The sequence below is a fragment of the Mus caroli genome, unplaced genomic scaffold (assembly GCF_978045245.1).
Source record: "Mus caroli unplaced genomic scaffold, Mus_caroli_1 scaffold_3, whole genome shotgun sequence".
NCBI classification, from domain to species: Eukaryota; Metazoa; Chordata; class Mammalia; order Rodentia; family Muridae; genus Mus; species Mus caroli.
In genome coordinates this window covers 65992884-66014383 of record NW_028227258.1, presented here as the reverse complement: position 1 = coordinate 66014383, position 21500 = coordinate 65992884, and the positions used below count along the sequence as shown (strand labels likewise).

Below are 21500 nucleotides of genomic sequence, written 5' to 3'. Positions count from 1 at the left end.
CTTTCAAAGTCAGAAACAGAAAAATAAGCCAAGAATTAGGAATTTATTTGAGGATGCAAGTTCTCCCATCAAAGAACACATATATATGAAAGAAAATGATAAAAATAAACTCACTTGCTCCTTTTTAGAGTTTAAAACATACAAGTGTCAGGCTAGGTGTGTGGCGCACACTTGTAATCCTAGGACTGGGAAGGTAGAGGCCTTCCCAGATTCTACAAATTCAAGGCCATCCTAGGCTACAAGGCCTTGTCTCAGCACTACCCCATCTACCTACCCTCCAGGAGACATGCAGGTGTCAATCAACTAAGTACTTTCTCTGCTTTGAATAATGATAGTAAAGTACATACATACAACATTTATTCCAAACCCAGCAATCTCAGGGATGAGGGCTAAAGTAGGCCAGTTTAAACCACATGAGACAAAATCACACAAAAATCACACACACACACACACACACACACACACACACACACACTCGAGACCAACATATATGCTCCTGAACAAATGGAGTTGGGGTTTAGGATTGTTTGTTTGTTTCAATACAGGTTTCTCACTCTGTGTGACTGCCTCTGCCTCCCAAGTGCTGGGATCAAAGGGATGAGACACCACGACCTGGCTTACAAATTAAGTTTATTCTACTTAAATAATCGCATGTACCTCCTTTATATTAATATTTCAACAGCTACTAATTTTTATTTTATTTTGATTTTGTTACTGTTTTAAACTAAGAATATTTAATTATTTCCCTCGGCAGTACCACACTTAGATGCTGTTATATTTTCATTTTTGGGTCAGGTATAGCCTTTTTTCCCCTTAAATTAACCTTGAACCTCTGAGGTTGACCTTAAACTTCTGATTTTCCAGCTCCTACCTTCTTTGTGCTAGGATGACATGTCTGTGCTCTCAAGCTGTTCATGTAGTAATGGATAGTGACCTCAGGCCTGTGTACATGCTGGGCAAGCACTTTCATAACTAGGCTACATCTTAGCCCAAAGCGTAACTTTTCAGTTGTTTGTTCAGTTGCTGATTTATTATGCGGATGCTGCTGGCCTGAAACTGAGAGATCCACCTGCCTCTGCTTCCCGAGGAGTGCAGATTTCTGAGAGGTTTACGGTAGTAGATGCTGGCCTTAAATTCCTGACCTTCCTACATTCACCTCCTGGACTGCTGGGATTACAGGCATGTGGCACTAAGCCTGGCAAAGTATAATCTTTTCATTATTAAAAAAAAATTTTTTGGAGGCACAACTTTTTGACAGATAAATATGTAGAATATTTTGTTTTTAACAGTGTTCATTTTTACTCCCATGATAATAATTCCCCACAATCTTCCTTTTTTTTTTTTAGAAAGAAAAATGTCTTTGCTTTTAAAGTTATTATAAATTTGTCTATGGTGGTTCATAGCTGTAATACCAGCAATTAAGAGGCTGAGGCAGGAAGACTGCTACAAGTTCAAGGCCAGCATTAAGTACAGAATTAGTCCAAGGCCCTCCTGCAATACCGTGAGAGTCTGTCTTAATAAACAAAGGAACAGCACACAGAAAAGGGAGGGCTGTGAGCACAGCTCAGGCGTGGGAGGCCCAGGCTCATTAGAAAGCACTAAGAGCAAGAGCTTGCGCTGCTTCCCTCCCTTCCTGTGGGATTGGAGATGTGCTCTATGGCCTCACACATGCAGCCAGGGTTCTATCTCAGAGCTTAATCCCAGCACTTCTGAGCAATATTGTTTATGAGTGGGTATCAGACAGAATATCTATTTATGTCTAGAAAACTAGGACTCTGCTCATCCTAAGCCTGAAACAGATGCCTCATTATCAGAGCCCTACCTGAGGTTGCTTTGGTGTTGGCTGAAGAAACAAAGCTAGCGAGGTTAATGACCTCTCCAGAGGTGAAGATGAACGGAGCAGTCACAGCCACAGGGTTAGCCACTGGGTTGGCTCTCTCGTGCTTAGTGTTCACCTGATTCTGCATTGCTTCCTGCCAAACAAAGCAGGTTATTCAAAGTCAGTACACTTAGCTTTAGTCACACAGTCACTGAACAACTCAGCCCCGCCCCTCCCAAGCTCCATCAGGCAGAACTAGTCTGGCATGCGATGTCCAGGGAGCTAAGGGTTCTCATTAGCACGACAGCTTTTCTCAAACTGAAGCAACTGTGTTAGCTGGCTTCCCTGAGCTTGTTTCTACTTGAGAAAGCAGAGGTGTGTTACTCACATGCCTTCTATATGCCTCACTTAACCGCTCTGCATTTTAACTTGAAAAAAAAAGGGAGGGAAGGAACTGGTCTGCAGAGTTTAAAAGTAATTTGCAGCACTAATATTCTGTGATCAATTATCTACAAGACAAGATGCTAGCAGGAGATCCCTGCAGAGCAAAATACTCTCTAGAGCTTTGTCCTACAACATGTTCCATTCTGCCACTGAAGAAATCCCTGAGAGAACGTGTAACAAGCAGACAAACGAGGAGCAGATTCTCAAGTCTACTTCCATATGCTGCACTCTGGCTTCCAAGGATGTCTGCTCAATTTGGTGAAAAGATGCTTATCTTTTATTTTTACTTTCAGAAGTTTTCTATAAACATGATAACTATCAAAAAAGTCCAGTTATGAAAGGGCTTTGAACAATAACTGAAAGTTTAGGAGAAGAACCAGTCTTTAGAAACCAGCTGTCATGAAAAACAAACAAAACCCGAAAATGCACAAGCAGCTATTTTTCATATGTAATTATCCCATTGACTAAGAACTTCAATTGAAACAGATTATTCATTTTCCGGATACTGTTAAATTCATTCTTCAGTCTGCTATTTCTAACCTCCAGCAGCTTCCTCGGTGGAAGCTCTCTCGGGCAGGCTTGCCGAGCCTGATGAAAGCAATCATACGTTCCTTAGCGCTGGCTTCTCCATCCAATGTACCATCTCCGATTACCTTTTTAAACAACCACACCAATCCTGGATTTGTTCTAAATCCAGATGCGCTGGTTCAAACGTGTAATCCCGGCACTCCAGAAACTGAGACAGGAGGATCACCTTGAGTTTGAGACCAGCATGGGTTTCAGAGCAAGTGCCACATGAAGCAAAAGCACACAGAAAGATCATCTTTCAACTCCCTCTCCAAACAAACAAACAAACAAACAAACAAACAAACAAACAAACACAACCCCCCTTCAGTCTTGAGAGGTGATACACAGCTTTAGTCACAGCACTTGGAAGGTAGAGGTATGGGGATCTAGATAAATTTAACAACAGCCGGGTCTACAAAGCTACTTCTAGGAAAATCAGGGCTACACAGAGAGACCAGTCTAAACAAAATGCAAAACAAAACAAAGAAAGCTTCTACTACGTTCCCACTGTCCACAGAAACTACCACCTCACTAGTTGCATGTCAGACCCGGCCTACCTGCCAAGCACCTGCCATCCCCAAACCCCAGGTCCATTGTTCCTTCTCTATACATAACTACTTTCATTGTTCCTTCTCTATACATAACTACTTTCATTGTTCCTTCTCTATACATAACTACTTTCATTGTTCCTTCTCTGTACATAACTACTTTCTTTTTAAAAAGAATCATTTCCTGTTCTTTTACATATCTGGTTTTTTTTTTTTTTAAGATTTAATTATTTATTATAGGATTACACTGTAGCTATCTTCAGACACTCCAGAAGAGGGAGTCAAATCTCATTACAGATGGTTGAGAGCCACCATGTGGTTGCTGGGAATTGAACTCAGGACCTTCAGAAGTGCAGATTCAGTGCTCTTAACCACTAAGCTATCTCTCCAGCACTACATATCTGTTTTTTATTTGTACTTTTTCTAACATGGAATTTTTTTTCTTTAATAATGAATACAGTAACATTACTTTCTGTGTGTGTGTATGGAGGGGTTATGCATGTGGGGGGCAGAAAACAATTGGCAAGAGTCAGTTTTCTCTCCTTCTACCATGTAGGGACAGAGAAGCAAACCTACATCATTACACTTGGCCGGTACTTTTACCTGAGCCAGTTCACTGACCTGATTAATTTTTTTCCACTCTTAAATTTATTTATTTACTTATTATTAGACTGGATTATCATTATTTTAGACTGGATCTGTGTGGCTCTAGATGTTTGGCTCAAATTCAGAGATCCACCTGCCTCTGCCTCCTGAGTGCTGAGATTAAAGGTGTGAGCCCCCATGCTTGGCTCTGAATGTTTTTAGTTGGTGTGCATGTGCACATAGAGACATGAAGGTTAGAGGACAACTGTTGGTAGCTGCTCTCACTCTCTAGCATGTGGCTTCTAGGGAATGAGCCCAGGCCATCAGGCTTGGCAGCAAAACTAAGTCATCTCATTGGGCCCTAAATTTATTTTGGTTTTGTTTGTCTTTATTTTTTGAGACAGGGTTTCTCTGTGTAGCTCTGGTTGTCCTGGAATTTGTTCTATAGACCAGGCTGGCCTTGAACTCAGAGGTCCACCTGTCTCTGCTTCCCTAGTACTGGGATCAAGGCGTGTGCCACCACCACCCAGTGAGTCTGAACTTCTAATCCTTGTACCTCCACCTCCAAATGGTGGGGTTCTATATGCATATGCCACGTTGACTAACACACGTTACTGTGTGTGGATGTGTGGGAGGGAGGATGCAGCCAGAAGACAGCCTGAGTGTAGCTCCTCAGATGCTACCTTCCTTGGTTTTCTGAGATAGGGTCTCTCACTGGTCTGGAGTTCATCAAGTACACAAGGGTGGTTGACTAGCAAGCTCTCTGCTTCCAAAACATTAAGATTATAAGCGCATGTTTCCACAGCTGGTTTGAAGTATTTTTAATTATAATTTATTTGTTATGTGTGTTGTGCACTAGTGATCCAGGGCACACATGTGCATGAATTCTAAGGCATGTTCCTCCAATTTGTAACATTCCCTCTCTCTAAATCAGAAGTCTGCTCCAGAAAGGAAGGAGGCTAAGCAGCCTTTGGTGCAAATAGGAGGTAAGCAAAAGCCCGTATACCCAAGAGGAACAGACGCCTGGAAGATTCTTGAAAGCCCCACTAACAGTAAAGGGAGCAAAGAGTTGTGGGGGAGGAGACTTTGAGCAGCAGGACGAAGAAAGAAAGATGTTTGGACTGTGGAGCTGCCTGAAAGCTGGGCAGCTCTCAGAACCAGAAAAGATCTGTGGTCTTCAGCTTTGCAATGTTGGCAACTAAGTATTTCCACAATGCTGTTTTCTAATCACTGAATGATTCAGGACTTTATAGAATCCTATTTAACAAACAAACGAACAAACCCTAAGTGCACGCCTACTTGAGAGGCTAGCTTTAGCTTTGGCTTTATAGTAAGACTCTATCTCAAAACATAGGCCAGGCATGGTAGTACCTATCTGTAATTCCAGCATATGTGAGGCAGGAAGATCACGACTCGTCTTTAATTGCATTCAAAATCTGAGATCGCCCTGGGCTACTTTATATACTGTCTCAACTGAAAAAAAAAAATGAAAGAGAGGTACCAATATAGAATCACATGATCAAGACATGCTATAATTTGATAAAATGGGAGGAAATTCTGTTTTAATTCAGCTCCCTCAAAATAATCTCTAAATTAGTGTACTTTGGGGAATATAAAGAAACACACCTGAAGCATGACCAAAATCTCAGTATTGTTTTTCTCCATTGCTATGTCAAAGGCAGACTTATCAAATTTGCTAAAAGCGTAGACATCAGCTCCATATTTGATAAGTAACTCGACGACATCCCGGTGATGGTGCTCCGTGGCCCAGTGCAAAGCTGTCATCTGCAGCATGTCCTTTGCGTTCACATCTGCACCACTCTGTTGGGAGAAAGCAACTGTTCAATCCGTGTAAGATCCCGTTACCAAACACATTCACACAGAGACATTTAATGCTAGTTCTCACTTAAGGACTATCAGAGGGAGAATCACTTCTCACGGCCTCCTGAATGCTGAGACATTATGCTTTCAGTGAGTGGGTCTGCTAAGGACATCACTGGGAAATTCTCACAGATGGCTGAGGAAGGGAAAGGAACAGATTTTGTTGCATTTATTAACAGAAAGCTGAGTAGGGCCTGAAAAAAAAATAGGCATAAGTACAGAGAACACCTACAGAAAAGGAACGAAGAAAAATCAATAAAATCTGTTTAGCCTTTAAAAAACAAATCAGAAAACAAAATAATTTCCATGATGACTCCTGAAAAACAGTTTCCATGGGTAAAAAAATAAATAAATGAATGAATAAATAGATAGATATGCAACTCAGTGACCACCTACACTAAGTATTTCCAGACCACTTTCCTACCACTATTTAAGAAAAAATGTCTTACAGCATAATCCGACCACTATTCTTTTTGTTTGCTTTGTTTTTCAAGGCAGGGTTTTTCTGTGTATCCTTGGCTATCCTGGAACTCGCTCTGTAGATCAGGCTGGCTTAGAACTCACAGAGATCTGCTTGCCTCTGGCTCCTGAGTGCTGGGATTAAAGGTGTGTGCCACTACTGCCAGGCTCCCACCATTATTCTTGCTTTACCCTAACAAGCAGTTCCACGATGTGAACATGTCCATCAGCTGCAGCCATATGCAAAGGGGTCCTGTCCACTTTGGTCCGGGCATCCCTGCTAACGCCAGCTCGAAGGAGCACTTCTGCTGTGGAATAATGACCATACTGGGCTGCAAGGTGAAGCGGTGATGTTCCAAGCTGTTGGAAGATAACACTCATTAAGTTCAACCATGTGAAGAACTGTATCATTTCTGGGTAGAGATATATGAACAAGAAATGAATCCTATAGTATTCATTCTTGGAGAAAGACTCTTCCTGGGCAGATAGACCGAAAAATGATAGCATTTTAAAGTTAATGTACTGAGGCTGCAGAGAGCAGCGGGTAAGAGCACTGACTTCAAGCATGCATGCTGGTGACTCAGCTGTTACCCCAGCTGCTGGTGACCCGACACCCTAACCTCTAAGGTTAGGCACCTGGACTCACATGCACATACACCATGAAGCCATACTCTCATGTACATCATTAAAATAATAAAATAAATAAAAATTAATGTTGATGGGAAGGTAAAGGGGCCATAAAACTGTGAAGTGTACTGATTTTTAGTGAGATAGAGCTACTGAGTAAGACTCACTAGAAGACAGGATTTTAGGCATGCCTCACAAGATAGTTTTACTTTCTTCCTTTTTTTTAAGCATCAAAAATAATATTCTGAGGTGGGTATGGTGGCACATGCCTTTAGTCCCAGCACTTGGGAGGCAGAGGAAGGCAGATTTCTATGAGATGGAGGCCCAGGACACCCAGGGCTTTATTGAGAGATCCTGTCTCAAAACAAACAAACAAACAAACACATGAACCAGTAGGACTCTGAGGTTATGAAGTAGTCATACTATAATAGTCATCACTCCAGGGGACTGGTGAGATGGCTCAGTGAGGGTCCTGAGTTCAGATCCCGGCAACCACATGGTGGCTCACAACCATCTGTAATGAGATCTGACACCCTCTTCTGGAGTGTTTGAAGACAGCTACAGTGTACTTACATATAATAAATAAATAAATCTTAAAAAAAAAAAGGCATCACTCCATTGTCAAAATTATTACCATCACTCATTGCTTAGGAAATCTGTGAATACTAAGACGTTCCACATTATTACACAGACCTGAATCTTTTGAAGCTCTTTGGTCTGCAAGCCAGTTGACAGAGTTGACAGGCTCACCATATCAAACTTGTTTGTTTGTTTGTTTTGTTTTTAAAGTCAGGTTTGTTTTTTCTCTGTGTAGCACTGAGTGTCCTGGAACTTGCTCTGCAGACCAAGCTGGTCTCTTGAACTCAGTGCTTAGATTAAATATATATACCATTCTGCCTGGTATCTGTAATATTTATTTGCATGTGTATGCATGCATGTCCACATAGGTATGTGTGTATGCAGGTCAGAGGGCAACTTTTAGGAATTTTTTTGTTTATTTGTTTTTTGACACAGGATCTCACTATGTAGCTTTAGCTATCCTGGAGCTTGCTATGTAAACCAGGTTGGCCTCAAACTCCAAGAGGTCTTCCTGCCCCTGCCTCCCAAGTTCTAGGACTAAAGGCATACATCATCATATCTGCAAATAAAAATATTAAAAATAAAACAAAAGGGAAAAAAATCCCAAGTACTTAACAGCTACAATTACAACCTACATATTCAGACAATTTGAATTGGAAAACTAACAGGGAACCTATACAGTGAGGTGAACCAAAGCTCTCTTAGAAGGAATGACCCAGGAACCAAAGAGAATGCCACTCCTGCTGAGCCTTGGGGACTGGGAAGGCATGCTTGCTCAGGAAAGCACGGGGCCTTTGGCTGAGCTTACCCAGTCTGTGGTGAATGGAGCCCCATTTGCCATCAGTGTCCTCACTTCATCGTCTTGGCCTTTCCTTGCAGCTTCTAGCAGCCTCTTCCCCAAGTCCACCAGAGACATCTTAATGCATAGAAACAGCAGTTTCCAGGTAGCTGCAATCCAAACACAAGGGGAACAGTCATCTCCAACATTCTCTTGCCTTCTGCTTGTTTCTCTGAGACTTGGTGGCTTTGCCTTGCTGTCCAGGCCAGCCTAGAACTCACTATGCAGCCTGTGAAAGCCCGGAACTCAAATATCTTGCTTCCTCTGCCTCCCAGATGCTAATATACAGACACGGGCCACCACAGCCACCATGCAATGTGTTTACAAGATGCTTTTGTTTGGGGACAGGAGCTCAGGCAGCCTACACTGGCCTTCGACTTTTCATCTTTCTGACTCCAGCACCCAAGTGCTGTGATTACAAGCGAGTGTCACCAGACCTGGCTCCCTCTCACCCACCCCCCTTTTTATTTTGAGGCAGTATCTAGGTAATTTGACCAGGCTGGTCCAAAACTCGGTCCATAGCTTAGGTAGACCTACAGTCTGTGATCTTCCTGCCTCAACTTCCCAACTAACTAGGATTATAGGTTTTCATCACCAGACCCAGTGGTAGAATATAATTTTAAAGAATACAGTTCAAAACATGCACCCTAGTTTCTAGGCAAAGCACAAGGGTACCTACCCCTCCATGATAGCCTGCAGCACATGACTGGGTTGTAGGAGTGGGCATGACTGTGTGGTTGGGCCTGAGACCCTGTATAGGGGAGGTAAACTCCCCACGGGCTCAAAACTGACCAATTCCAATAAAGACTTCCTCAATCTCAATCCAATTCCTCCACTAGACACAAAAGGCTACCAGGGCCTGTGAGATGGCTTAGCAGGTAAACGTGCTTTCTGTAAAAGCTGGATGGCTTATGACCTACCCCTCAGAACTCTAGGTTCAAGAGAACTGAATCTGATTTCAGACAGTCCGCTGACCTCTGAGTACATGCAGTTGCAGTGGAGTGTGCCCCCTCCCCCATCGTACACAAACAACAATAACACAATTAAACAGAACACTGGGCAGGGCACATGCAAGTATTCCTCTCTGGGAACCTCTCCCATTCTTGGGAGTTTTCATTTTTCCTACTAAGGAGCATCTTTTTAAAACTGAATTGCAAGTGTTAATCTTTTTGTTTTCTAGCTACAGTGAGATGATGTAATGCCTATCAAAGTTTATAGATAGAAACTTATTTTCCTTTTCCTTTCAGGCAGCAACTCCTGTAGCCCAGGCTAACCATTAACTCACTGTGCATCTGAGGACAACCTTCAACTCCTGATCCTCCTGCCTTCGCTTCCCAGGTGCTGAGAGTGTGGACAAATGACATCACAGCCAGCATGGCCAATGACTTGCTTAGAAATCATCAAAAGTGTGGTTTATAGCTACCAAGCCACACTTACAACCTTACAGGAATCCATGTGATCCAAACTATTTTTTTGTTTTGTTTTGTTTTGTTTTGGAGACAGGGTTTCTCTGTGTAGCCCTGGCTGTCCTGGAACTCACTCTGTAGACCAGGCTGGCCTCGAACTCAGAAATCCGCCTGCCTCTGCCTCCTGAGTGCTGGGATTAAAGGTGTGTACCACCACACCCGGCCAAACTATTTTTTACTACAATGATATTTGACTTTATTTTTTTAGCATCTTAGCAGTTGCAATTTTAGTGAAAAATAGCTGCCTTTGCCCAAATCAAATTGTGAGGTAAGCTTACTATATAGTCACTGCTATGTGCTTTTGGGGGGAGGGGGATTTCTATGTAAGAAAATCCTTGCCCTGCAAGGAGGTATGCACCTGTAACAGCAGCAGGCAGGAGTGGAGGCAGCAGATAAGAAGCACAAAGCCAGTGACAGTCACATCGTGAGTTCTAGACAGGCATGGGCTCGTCTCAATTCTTTTTCATGCTCTCTCTCCACACCCGTGTGTGTGTGTGTGTGTGTGTGTGTGTGTGTGTGTGTGTGTGTGTGTGTTGGTCGGTCAGAGAACAGCTTGCAGGAGTTGGTTCTCTCCTTTATCATGTGGCTTGAGGGACTCAGGAACTCAGGTCATCAGGCTTGGCAGAAGTTAGCCATGAGCTAGCTACCTTGCCAATCTAAGAACCTGAGTTTGATCTAGGGATCCACATGGTAAAAGGAGAGAAGCAACTCCAGACAAGTTACTCATAAACCACGCCTCCAATGAGTTAATAACAAATTGAAAATCGGGCCTTACCGTAAAGCCTGTAAGCTCTGTACTCCTGGATTCTAGGAGGGTGAGATATGAAGATTCCAAGTGGGAGACCAACCTGGGCTATATCATGAGACCCTTATCTCAACAAAGAATCAAGGGCTGGGGATAGAGCTCCGTGTATAGAGTGCTGCTTAGTATGCACAACACCCTGGGTTTGAGCTGAGCATGGAGACACAAAAGTTCAACACCTGTCTGGGCTGTAATATGAATTCAAGAATAGCTTGGGTAATTCAGTAAGACTTACCTCAAGCTAAAGAGTAGGGAAAAACAGCTGAGGGGTAGAATACGTTTTTATATGTGCGAGGCTCTAGGTTCAAGTCACAGTACAGCCAAAAACAGAAAATTGGACACAGTACAAAAATTCTTTTGATATAGTTTCAGAGTTCTCTTTTTAACTAATTTTATTAGTTTTAAAACTATTAGTATGGATGACTATTTTCACCTGAGTCTATTTCCGTATGGCCTTGTGGCAAAGGCCTGTAAGCTCAGTACTCCTGGTTTCTAGGAGGGTGAGATATGAAGATCCCAAGTGGGAGAATATGCAATATCCTCTCTAGGTCAAAAAAGGTCATCCGATGCCCTGGCACTGAACTTACAGATGGTTGTGAGCTGCCATGTGGGTCCTCAGGATGGCAGCCAATACTATTAACTGCTGAGCCATCTCTCCAAGCCCTTGCAACTACACCCCCCCCCCCAGCTGCCCTGCAGTGCAGAGGACAAAACCCAGGGTATTACTGAATTAAATTATCAATCTTAAACTGACTTTTAAGAAGTGACCACATATCTTGTGAGCAATGTAATACAATAGCAGAGTGCCTGTCTAGCATGCATGAGGCTATATGGACCACAAAAAAAATTACCACTTGCCAAGCTTTGGTATAGCATCAAAGAATACCTACCGTCATCTAGAAAAGCTATTAAAAAACTAGGTGTGGCCAGACCTGCTGTCTCATGCCTATAATTCCTGTATAACTATCCTCACAGAAATTCTAAAAAAATTGTGGGTCCCTCTCCTCTACTATCAGACTATTGGGACAACGAACTGCAAGAAATTCTCAGGTGCCAGGCAGAGAAAGTTGTCACCTCAGAAAGAGATTTCAGCTCTGACAGCTTGTCTGACCACCTTGCAGGAGACTGGAGCCAATGATAGTAGTTAGGGCCACAGCTGGCCCAGGAGTGATTAGTTAGTTATACATACATACTTTCTATCGACCTAAAACTCCTGTGACATCAGAACCCCCACACAGACTGGGGGTGTCCTGGGCTCTGTTTCCAGTGGCCACACTGAATCAATCCTTTTCTGCTTGTCGTTATTAATGTGCATTTACTTGACATATCCGATGATGGATGGCCAAGCCTAGCTTGTTAGGGATGCCAGGGCTCAAGCTCTCACCCTTACAAGCACAGTAACAATTCTGGCAAGCCACAGCTAGGAGAAACAGTCAGCAATGAAGAGGACAGACTGAATGACACCAATTAGCTGCTGAGGTCATTTTATTCCAGAGAGTTCTTTCTTTTGAGAAAGAATCTTTCTATATCTGGCTGTCCTGAAAATATGAAGACCAGGCAGGCTTCAAACTCAGAGATCTACCTGCCTCTGTCTCCTGAGTGCTAGATGGCCACGATGCCCAGCTAGGGACTTTTATCTTCCCGTTTCCCCTCTCATCTGTTTTGGTTGTTGTTTTACCTCTATATGAAGAAGCAGAGAAATGAGTATTTGGACTTGGCATTGCAGTCTTGAGATAGCCTGGCCCAAGCCGGGCAGTGGTGGCACATGCCTTTAATCCCAGCACTTGGGAGGCAGAGGCAGGTGGATTTCTGAGTTCAAGGCCAGCCTGGTCTACAGAGTGAGTTCCAGGACAGCCACAGCTACACAGAGAAACCCTGTCTTGGAAAAAAACAAAACAAACAAACAAACAAACCAGAGATAGCCTGGCCCAGAGAAATTTTCTACAATAGGCTTTATCTGAAGTTCTGAGCTGTTTCAATTCTGTTGAACTATTTGGGTTGTCATAATGCAAGCCTTGTTGTGTGTGTGTGTGTGTGTGTGTGTGTGGTATTTGTATATATGTCTGTGTACCACATGTGTGCCTTTTACCAAAAGAGGCAAGGTGGCACTGGATCCCTTGGAGCTAGAGTCACACCTGTGAGCTATCATGTGGGTGCTATATCTCAAACCCTGATCCTGCAGATCAGACAGTGCTCTTACCCACCAAGCCACCTCTCCAGCCCCAAGCCTTGGCATTTTGAAAGCTCTTTTGAAGGATCTGGAAATCTACACGATGGTTAAAGCGTGTCTGTCTTGAGGCAGAGAAGCAAGCATGCTGAGAACTCTATTGTGATTTGGGTAACCATGGAAAATACTGTTTGTACTATCTTAATGGCCGGCCCTTTGGGGAAATTCTAGATGACTAAATCTTTTGTAAACTCCTCAGTTTCTAAGGCATCATGGGGCAGAACTTAACCTGTCCCAGAGTTCCTGAGAGCTAACTGAGTACTGTGGCCCTGGCTACTTCATTTCTCGATGTGTCTTTGAACTTTCTGTGTGCTAAAATTACTGCTCTTGACATGCCTGCTTTAAAAGGTATGTATTTATAATATGTGAATATCTAAGGGCAGATTTTGGAGTTGCTCCCTCAGCTTTTATATTATTTTTTATTCCTTTGAAAAGTAAACTAAAATACAAAACGTCATAGCTAACTATATAACTTGTGACTAGATCATTTCCCCACCTCCACAGGTTCTCAGTGTGTAGTCTTGGCTAGCCTGGGAAATACGATATAGACCAGGCTGACCTAGAAATCACAAAAATTCACCAGCTCATTTTGAGAAGAAATTAAGTTTTACTTTTTTATGTCAAGAGTACCTGAAAAGACATTTAAAAACAAACAAAACAAAACAAAAACAAACACACACCTAGGCTAGAAAGATGGCTCAGTGGTTAAGAGCACTGACTGCTCTTCCAGAGGTCCTGAGTTCAATTCCCAGCAACCACATGATGGATCACAGCCATCTGTAATGAGATCTGATGCCCTCTTCTGGTGTGTTTGAACAGTGTACTTATATAATAAGTGTACTTATTACAGTGTACTTATATAATAAAACAAATAATTAAAGCTATTTATTCATTTATGTTTTTGAGACAGAATCTCTTGTAGTCGCACTAGTCTCCAACATGTCACATAACCAAGGAGGACCCTGACTTCCTGATTCCCCTGTCTCTAGCTCCTGAGTGCTAAGATTATAGTTGTGTATCACCACGGTCAATTTATGTGGTACTGAGGACTAAGTCCACACACAGCTTTGTGCCAGCAATCTAGCCAACAGAGCCACATCCTTAGCCCCATAAAAGTCCTTTGTATTACCACCTGGTGGTGGCACTTGCCTTTAATCCCAGCACTTGGGAGGCAGAGGCAGAGGCAGAGGCAGAGGCAGGCAGATTTCTGAGTTTCAGGCCAGCCTGACCTACAAAGTGAGTTCCAGGACAGCCAGGGCTTCATAGAGAAACCCTGTCTCAAAAGAAAAGCAAACAAACAAACAAACAACCCTTTATGTTGATGGAAATGCCTCTGACTAACGTACATAAAATCATTCTGGACAGGTGACAGAGGCATTTGTCTTTAATCCCAGCCCAGGAGGCTGAGGCAGGTGGATCTCTATGAGTTGGAGGCTATAGGCCAAGTTCCAGAATGGCCAAGGCTACACAGAGAGTCCCTGTCTTGAAACTGCACCCATAAAATAAATAAATAAATAAGCAAATAAAATAATCCTTTTGTGGAGTTATTGCTATGTTTCCTTTTTCAGGAATATTTCGTCTTTTTTACATTGACTTATTCTCTGTGTGTATATATGTATGTGTTTATGTGTCTGTCTATGTGTGGGCACACATGTGGACATCACAACTCGCTGGAAGTCAGTTCTCTCCTTCCACCAGGTAGGTCCCAGGAATTGAACTCTGATCTTCAGGTTTGTTTGCAAGCATTTTACCTTGGAGCTTCTCCTCAGCTCATAAATGTCCCTTTCATGAAGGGACACCCAGGAGCTGCAATCCCTGCCATCAGTAACCCTGAGTGCCTGCATAAGCGCTGGATGTAATAGCAAGGTCTAGGCCACTATGTCTGTTATGTGTTTGTGTGGCGTGAGACTCTATTGTCTTGTTTTTAAAGGGTGGTTACATTTAAAAATATGTTAACTGCTCAGAAAAAAGATTCTGTTGTTGGTTTTTTGAAACAGAGTCTATTATCTATCTCTGGCTGTCCTGGAACTCTCTGTAGACCAGATTAGCCTTCAATTTACAGAGATCCACCTGCTTCAGCCTCTTGAGTGCTGGGATTAAAGTTGTGCTCCACCATGCCAGCCTCTCAGAAAATTTCTAAACTGCTTTTTTTTGCTTGTAAATTTAAAATGTAAATGTAAAACATATATTTTATTTTATTTTATTATTTACTTATTTATTTATTTTGTTTTTTGAGACAGGGTTTCTCTGTTTAGCCCTGGCTGTCCTGGAACTCACTTTGCAGACCAGGCTGGCCTCGAACTCAGAAATTCGCCTGCCTCTGCCTCCTGAGTGCTGGGATTAAAGGCGTGTGCCATCATGCCTGGCAAAACATATATTTTAGAATTGGCTTGTATATAGAGCTACTTTTGCATGATTTCTGGGGTTTGACCGATACGGAATTAGCCCATTTCTATTGTTATTAGCCTAATTGCTAATAAAAAATACATTTTGTTGTAATGTTATAGGGGTGGACATTTTATCTTTATAAGTATTGATTCTTAAAATTGTGTGTTCATGGTATGTGTGGGTGTGTGCTCTTTGAGGCCAGAAGGGGAGTCTGTCTCTTGAAACTGCAGTTACAGGTGGATTTGGGCCACTGTATTTGGAACCAAAAGCAGTGCATACTCTTAGCCTCTGAGCCATCTCTTGAATCCAGAAAGTGGATATTTTAATATCTAAGTATATATGTACATTATAAAATTAACAGGATTTTAGACTTTAGTGAGCTAACTGCTCACTATACAAGCACACACTAACACATGCACATAATTAAAAGTACAATGCATATGGGACTGGAGAGATGGCTTGGAGATTAAGAGCAGTTGATGCACTGATAGATGACCCAGGTTCAGTTACCTGCAAACACATTAGGTGTCTCACAACCCCTTGGAACTAGAATTCTGAAGCACTCTCTGGTCCCCATGAGCACTGCATGGACATGGTACATATATGTATAGGCAGACAGATGGATCTGTGTCTAGGCAGCCAAGAGCTACAGAGTGAAAACAGGTATTAAAATATATTTTGTTTTGTTTTGTTTTAAGGCAGGGGTTTCTCTGTGTAGCCCTGGCTGTCTTGGAACTCAATGTGTGTAGACCAGGCTGGCTTTGTACTCAGAGATCAGCCTGCCTCTGCAAAGGCATGTAACGTTTGATGCCCCGACCCCTTTTTGTTTGTTTGTTTTTTTGAGACAGGGTTTCTCTGTGTAGCCCTGGCTGTCCTGGAACTCACTCTGTAGACCAGGCTGGCCTCGAACTCAGAGATCCGCCTGCCTCTGCCTCCCAAGTGCTGGGATCAAAGGCGTGAGCCACAACTGCCCATCCTCCCCCCCTTTTTTTAAGACTTATTTTTTTTGGGGGGGGGGATGGCTAGAGAGATGGCTCAGAAGTTAGGAGCACTGACTGCTCTTCCAGAAGTCCTGAGTTCAAATCTTAGCAACCACATGGTAGCTCATGACCAACCATCTATAATGGGATCTGATGCCCTCCTCTGGTGTGTCTGAAAACAGTGACAGAGTGCTCACATATATTAAATAAATAAATCTTTAAAAAATTATTTATTTTATGCATGTGAATACATTCTCACTGTGTTCAGACACTGTGCTCCTAGCCACTGAGCTATCTCTCACTCCAGGCCCTCTCCCTGCATTTTTTCTTTAAAAAGGAAAAATATCTTGCTGGTTGGCAGAGGCAGGAAACCCGAGTTCAAGGCTAGCCTGGACTAATCCAGGGCAGCCAGTGCTACACTGAGAAAGCTTGTCTCAAAACCAACAACAAAAATCTTTAACAAAAAACTCAGAGTCCCTTTACGTGTCTATTCATGTCTTTTTAATGGCTACTTTGCAAGCAACTATGCTAAGGTGATTTTAGTACATTTAATACTCCATGTATTTGTGACTAAAATCTGTAAAGTGGAACCTTTTCTTCAAATGTAGACATTTGAAGAATTAAATACATGCAAATTTAGGACATGCAAAATGACCGTTAAGTGTTCTCTATTATGCAATCTGCACTATACCTGGACTGTCAACATGTAGGATAGTCAATGAAAATCTATTGACATTTCTGGGCTTTTCTTGTTTGGTTTCGAAGGCCAAAGTTTCACATGTAGCCCTTGATGGCCTTGAATTCAGAGATCTCCTGCCTCTACTCTCCAAGTACTGGGACTAAGGACATGGGCCACCAAACCCAGCTTGTTTCTGGTATTTTAACCAGCACTGTTCACTGCAGAAAAGAAGGCTCAGTGGGTAAAAGCCACCAAGCCTAATGGAACTGAGTTCGATCTCTTGAACCCCTATGGCAGAAGAGAATGGACTCAGGAAAATGTCCTTTGGCTTCCACACATGCACCACAGTTATGTGTGCATTCATACCCACAAGCACACAAATAAATAAAATCAAATACTGTTCGGGACTGGAGGGGTGGCTCAGCAGTTATGAGTACTAGCTGCTCTTCCAAAGGTTCTGAGTTCAATTCCCAGAAATCACATGACTCAAAATGGCTCACAACCATCTATAATGGGATCTGATGCTCTCTTCTGACATGCAGGTATACATGCAGAAAGAACACTCATACGTAAAGCATGCCATTTGAGTAATCCTGCTTTTTAAAACCTGGGTCTCCATCTGTTGGCCCCACAGTTAAAAGAATGAGTCTATAACTCTTACTATATTTGTGAAGGCCTAATGTTTGATTTTATTGATGCAGTAGGCCAGGAAAGTTATAGATTCTTTTTTTTTTTTTTTCCTTTTCTTAATGGGTATATGCTGAGCTAACATACAGAGAGGATTTCTGCATAGTTCTTCTGTGTAATGATGCTAAATGTTGCTGGCTCTTTTACATGATAAAGATATTCATGTACAAGCGGGGCAGTGATGGTGCACACCTTTAATCCCAGTACTTGGGAGGCAGAGGCAGGTGGATTTCTGAGTTTGAGGCCAGCCTGGTCTACAGAGTGAGTTCCAGGACAGTCAGGGCTACACAGAGAAACCCTGTCTCAAAAAAAAAAAAAAAAGAAGAAAAGATATTCATGTACCTGTTGTATTTCTAAGATGCAAGGCTTAAGAGATAACTGCGTGGGACCTACGCTGGTGGGGCCCTAAACGATTGTTAGTGGTGCTTCCCTTTCCCAGGCCTGGGATCACGGGCTCCTCATTGTACTGACTAGTTGTTCTCTTTAAACAAAGATAATTAGACATGCCCTCCCAATCCACACTCCAAGCAGCGCCTCCTAATAATGAAAGGACATTAGACACTGATCACTCATGGAGAACCCTATAAACAATGCTTAACTTTCAAGCTAATTTTCATTAGAATTTTTGTTCTTGTTGATTGTGCTTCTATGAAGCGTTCTAATTGTTGGCTGTTAATATTCTGTAGAAATACAACAAAAGATAGAGAGCAACATTTCTGAGATGCTAGAACTTCTCTGACCCACAGAGGATATGGAACTCAAAGACAAGAACAGACTCCAGCAGGCCTGGCCTAAAAGCCACTCCTTCTACACCTCTGGCTTAAATGAGGTTCTGAAGGCTTTATTGGTACTAACTCTAGACGTCATTCTCCTAACATGAGATCAGATCAGACCAATCTGGACAGATCATCATGTGATGAGGAATTGTTGAGATCAAAGCACCAGGCATATCAAAGCTGTCTTCAGAGAAAACTCTTTAGAAACAAGCATGAGGAGGTGTGTCACGATGAAAATGAAGTCACGCTGGGTGAGACAACATCTGCCTGTGACCTCAGCACTCTGGGAGACTAAATCAGGATGAGGATGAGTTGGTGTTGGCCTAAGTGTCACAAGACCATGTTTCAAACCAACAAAGGAGGGCAGTTGCTTGTGCCGGACCTTGTAAAAGTAACCAAAACCAAGAGTTATAGGAAAACAGTTCTTATATTTGGTTATTTGACAGGGACATATCTTCTGACATGTCTCCTTTCCTGCCCTGTCACTCCTGATTTAACCTATAGCATCTACCTAGATCAAAATGCATTTGTAAGATGACGATTTTGGAGATCAGTGAGGTATATATACGGCTTAATGGGTGAACATATCTGCTGCCAACCTGATGTCCTGAGCTGGATCCCCAGTTCCGACATCCTCTTTTTTTTTTTTTTTTTTTTCGAGACATGGTTTCTCTGTGTAGCCCTGGCTGTCCTTGAACTCACTCTGTAGACCAGGCTGGCCTCGAACTCAGAAATTCACCTGCCTCTGCCTCCCGAGTGCTGGGATTAAAAGAGTGCGCCACTACGCCCGGCTCCCACATCCTCTAAGTTGTCCTCTTATCTCCACATGTATGAAAGTCATGGTATGGCCGGGCGTGGTGGCGCACGCCTTTAGTCCCAGCACTCGGGAGGCAGAGGCAGGCGGATCTCTGAGTTCGAGGCCAGCCTGGTCTACAAAGTGAGTGCCAGGACAGCCAGGGCTACACAGAGAAACCCTGTCTCGAAAAACCAAAAAAAAAAAAAAAAAAAAGAAAGTCATGGTATGTGTGTAAATGTGCACACACACACAAAATGTAATAAAGTATTTTAAATAAAAAGCATTATGGGGAGACTGGTGGGTCATTCTTCTAGCTCCCCATACATAAAGGCTGGTAGAACCCTAAGACCAGAGAATAGCATAGGCAATTGAAATTACCCAATTAGCTAGTGTGTGTTTCTGTGTGTATTCACTCACCATAGCATGTGGAAGCCACAGGATAACTCGCAGGGGTTGGTTCTCTCCTTCAACTCTCTGGATCCTAAGGATCAAACTCAAGACTGTCAGTCTCACTGGCCTTATATGCTAAGTCCCACCTGCCCAACCTAGACAACCCCATCGTTCTGAATACTACAGAGGGGAACTGTTCTCCCTTACTGGATATGCATCCACATAAAATCCATATGAGCACTGGTCTAATCTGCATCCTAAGGTTTTTCTAAATTCTCTTCCTAGTCCCTCTGTGCTAGGAGTTGAATCCAGGGCCACAGGCATGCTACATTCACACTTGCCTCTGAGCTATACTCCCAACCCTGCCTCCTAGGAATAGGAGGCCAATAAAATACAAAACAAGACCAGGAGACCTTTCTGGGTCAAGTAGCACAGGCTGGCCTTGAACACCTGGATCTCTTTCTATCTCCTCTTCTCAAGCACTGAGTACTTAGTTTTCAGAACTTTCAATAAATATTTTAATAACCATGGAGTGCCTGAGCACTTGACAAAACAGCCCATTATCAAAGAATAATAACATTTATCATTTGAGTGTGGTGGTTTGTTCTTTGCAAAGCATGTACAAAAAACATGGCTCACCTCAGTAAGTCCAACACTCCAGGGGCTAAGGTTAGAGGATAGCTGCGAGGCAGCCAATCCGAACTACATAGTTAGTAAGACCCAAATATTGAGATGGAAACTAGAGAAAATCCTTTATAAGAAGAGGGAGACAGCAGAATTCCTGGAGGAAATCTGTGACAAGAGGTGCACGCTAAGAAAGAAAGCAATTGAAGAATTCTCGGTCTGTACGTTTTTTTTTCTTTTTCTTCCCACCCCCCAACCCCCATTCCCACTGGGAGGCCAGCTGTACAAGCATCTGTGTTGAGAACTGGATATAAGTCCATGACTGCTCTTGTTCACATTATGAACTTACTAAAGTTTCACGTTATTACTGGACCTTGAAAAGTCGAGTTCCCACTTCCTCCCTAGTCGTATGTCCCTCAGTTTTTGACATCAGCACTCTGTCTGCCAAACTCAGGGGCGCCAACATGCAAGTGGGAGCCCCAGCCTGTAGTGGCAGCCTGGACTCCTGCTCCACACCGCCCCCTCGTGGTCACCCCATGTGGCCTTGGCTTCCCGGAGTCCAGCTCCCCAGCCCCAGGTCTTCCACCCACCCCCTTCACCTCCCAGTCCCCTCCCCTTCCTCCCGACAGCATCCCCTTCCTCTTGGTCCCTCTCCCCCCGCCGCCACCCCGCTTCGGCAGTGTGCAGGCCGGCGCCCACAGGTCCTGGCCGGGCTGGGCCGGCCACTTGTCATGGCCCCTTGCATCGCAGTTCGGAAGCTCCGGAACCCCGCGTGTCCTTTCCCCCTCACCTAGTCCGGGGCGCTGCCGGCTTCGCTCTCACTGGGCCCGCCAGTTTGGTCCCGTTTCTTTCTCTAGTTAAGACTCCTTGCCAGCGGCCTCACTTTTCGGCCTTTTCACATATGCATATTTGGGGGGCCCTTACCCCCCCTCGCGGAGAAATGGAGGCAATAAAATGGCGGACCCGGAAGTGAAGGCGCTGTGACTATGCGTCCTGGCGGAGGAATCTGAAGGAAATGGGTTAGCGGAGCCACTTTGCCCTTCTCTCAGGACCTCAACGCACCTCTGAGTCCGACTCCTTCCTACTGAGGACCTCGTGAGCTGGAAAAGTACACCGCGGGCATCCTGAGCGGGACTACTTAGCGAGGCGCAGGATCACCGATTACGTGGCTTACGTGAGGCATAGTTCCGGCAGGGGACGGACCCAGATGGTAGTTTTGGCGCCAACCAGTGCAGCGCTGGGGGGACCTGGTTACTGGTGCATGTTGGCGTCCGCACTCTACCTTCCCGCTGGTTCAACACCGAGCTAACTTGAGGATTGGGGGAGAATCTTGCTTCC

General features: G+C 43.5%; 1 protein-coding gene across 4 annotated transcripts in view; it reads right to left on the bottom strand.

Annotated features, from left to right (window-relative positions):
• Positions 1-21322, bottom strand: part of Gabpb2 (GA binding protein transcription factor subunit beta 2) — a 38583-nt gene extending 17261 nt beyond the window's left edge. Inside the window, exons 1-6 of one of the 4 annotated variants that reach the window (XM_021158571.3) lie at positions 20953-21322; positions 19566-19629; positions 8318-8457; positions 6496-6663; positions 5590-5784; positions 1823-1973 (exon numbers count right to left, since the gene is read on the bottom strand). In XM_021158571.3, the coding sequence (XP_021014230.1) occupies positions 1823-1973; positions 5590-5784; positions 6496-6663; positions 8318-8425 (622 nt within the window). In that variant the 5' untranslated portion in view covers positions 8426-8457; positions 19566-19629; positions 20953-21322. Of the gene's footprint in view, positions 1-1822; positions 1974-5589; positions 5785-6495; positions 6664-8317; positions 8458-19565; positions 19630-20511; positions 20625-20952 lie in introns of those variants that run through there. The other 3 variants (XM_021158570.3, XM_029475267.2, XM_029475268.2) reach the window with 3 other exon arrangements.
• Between the last annotated feature and the right edge of the window lie 178 nt (positions 21323-21500).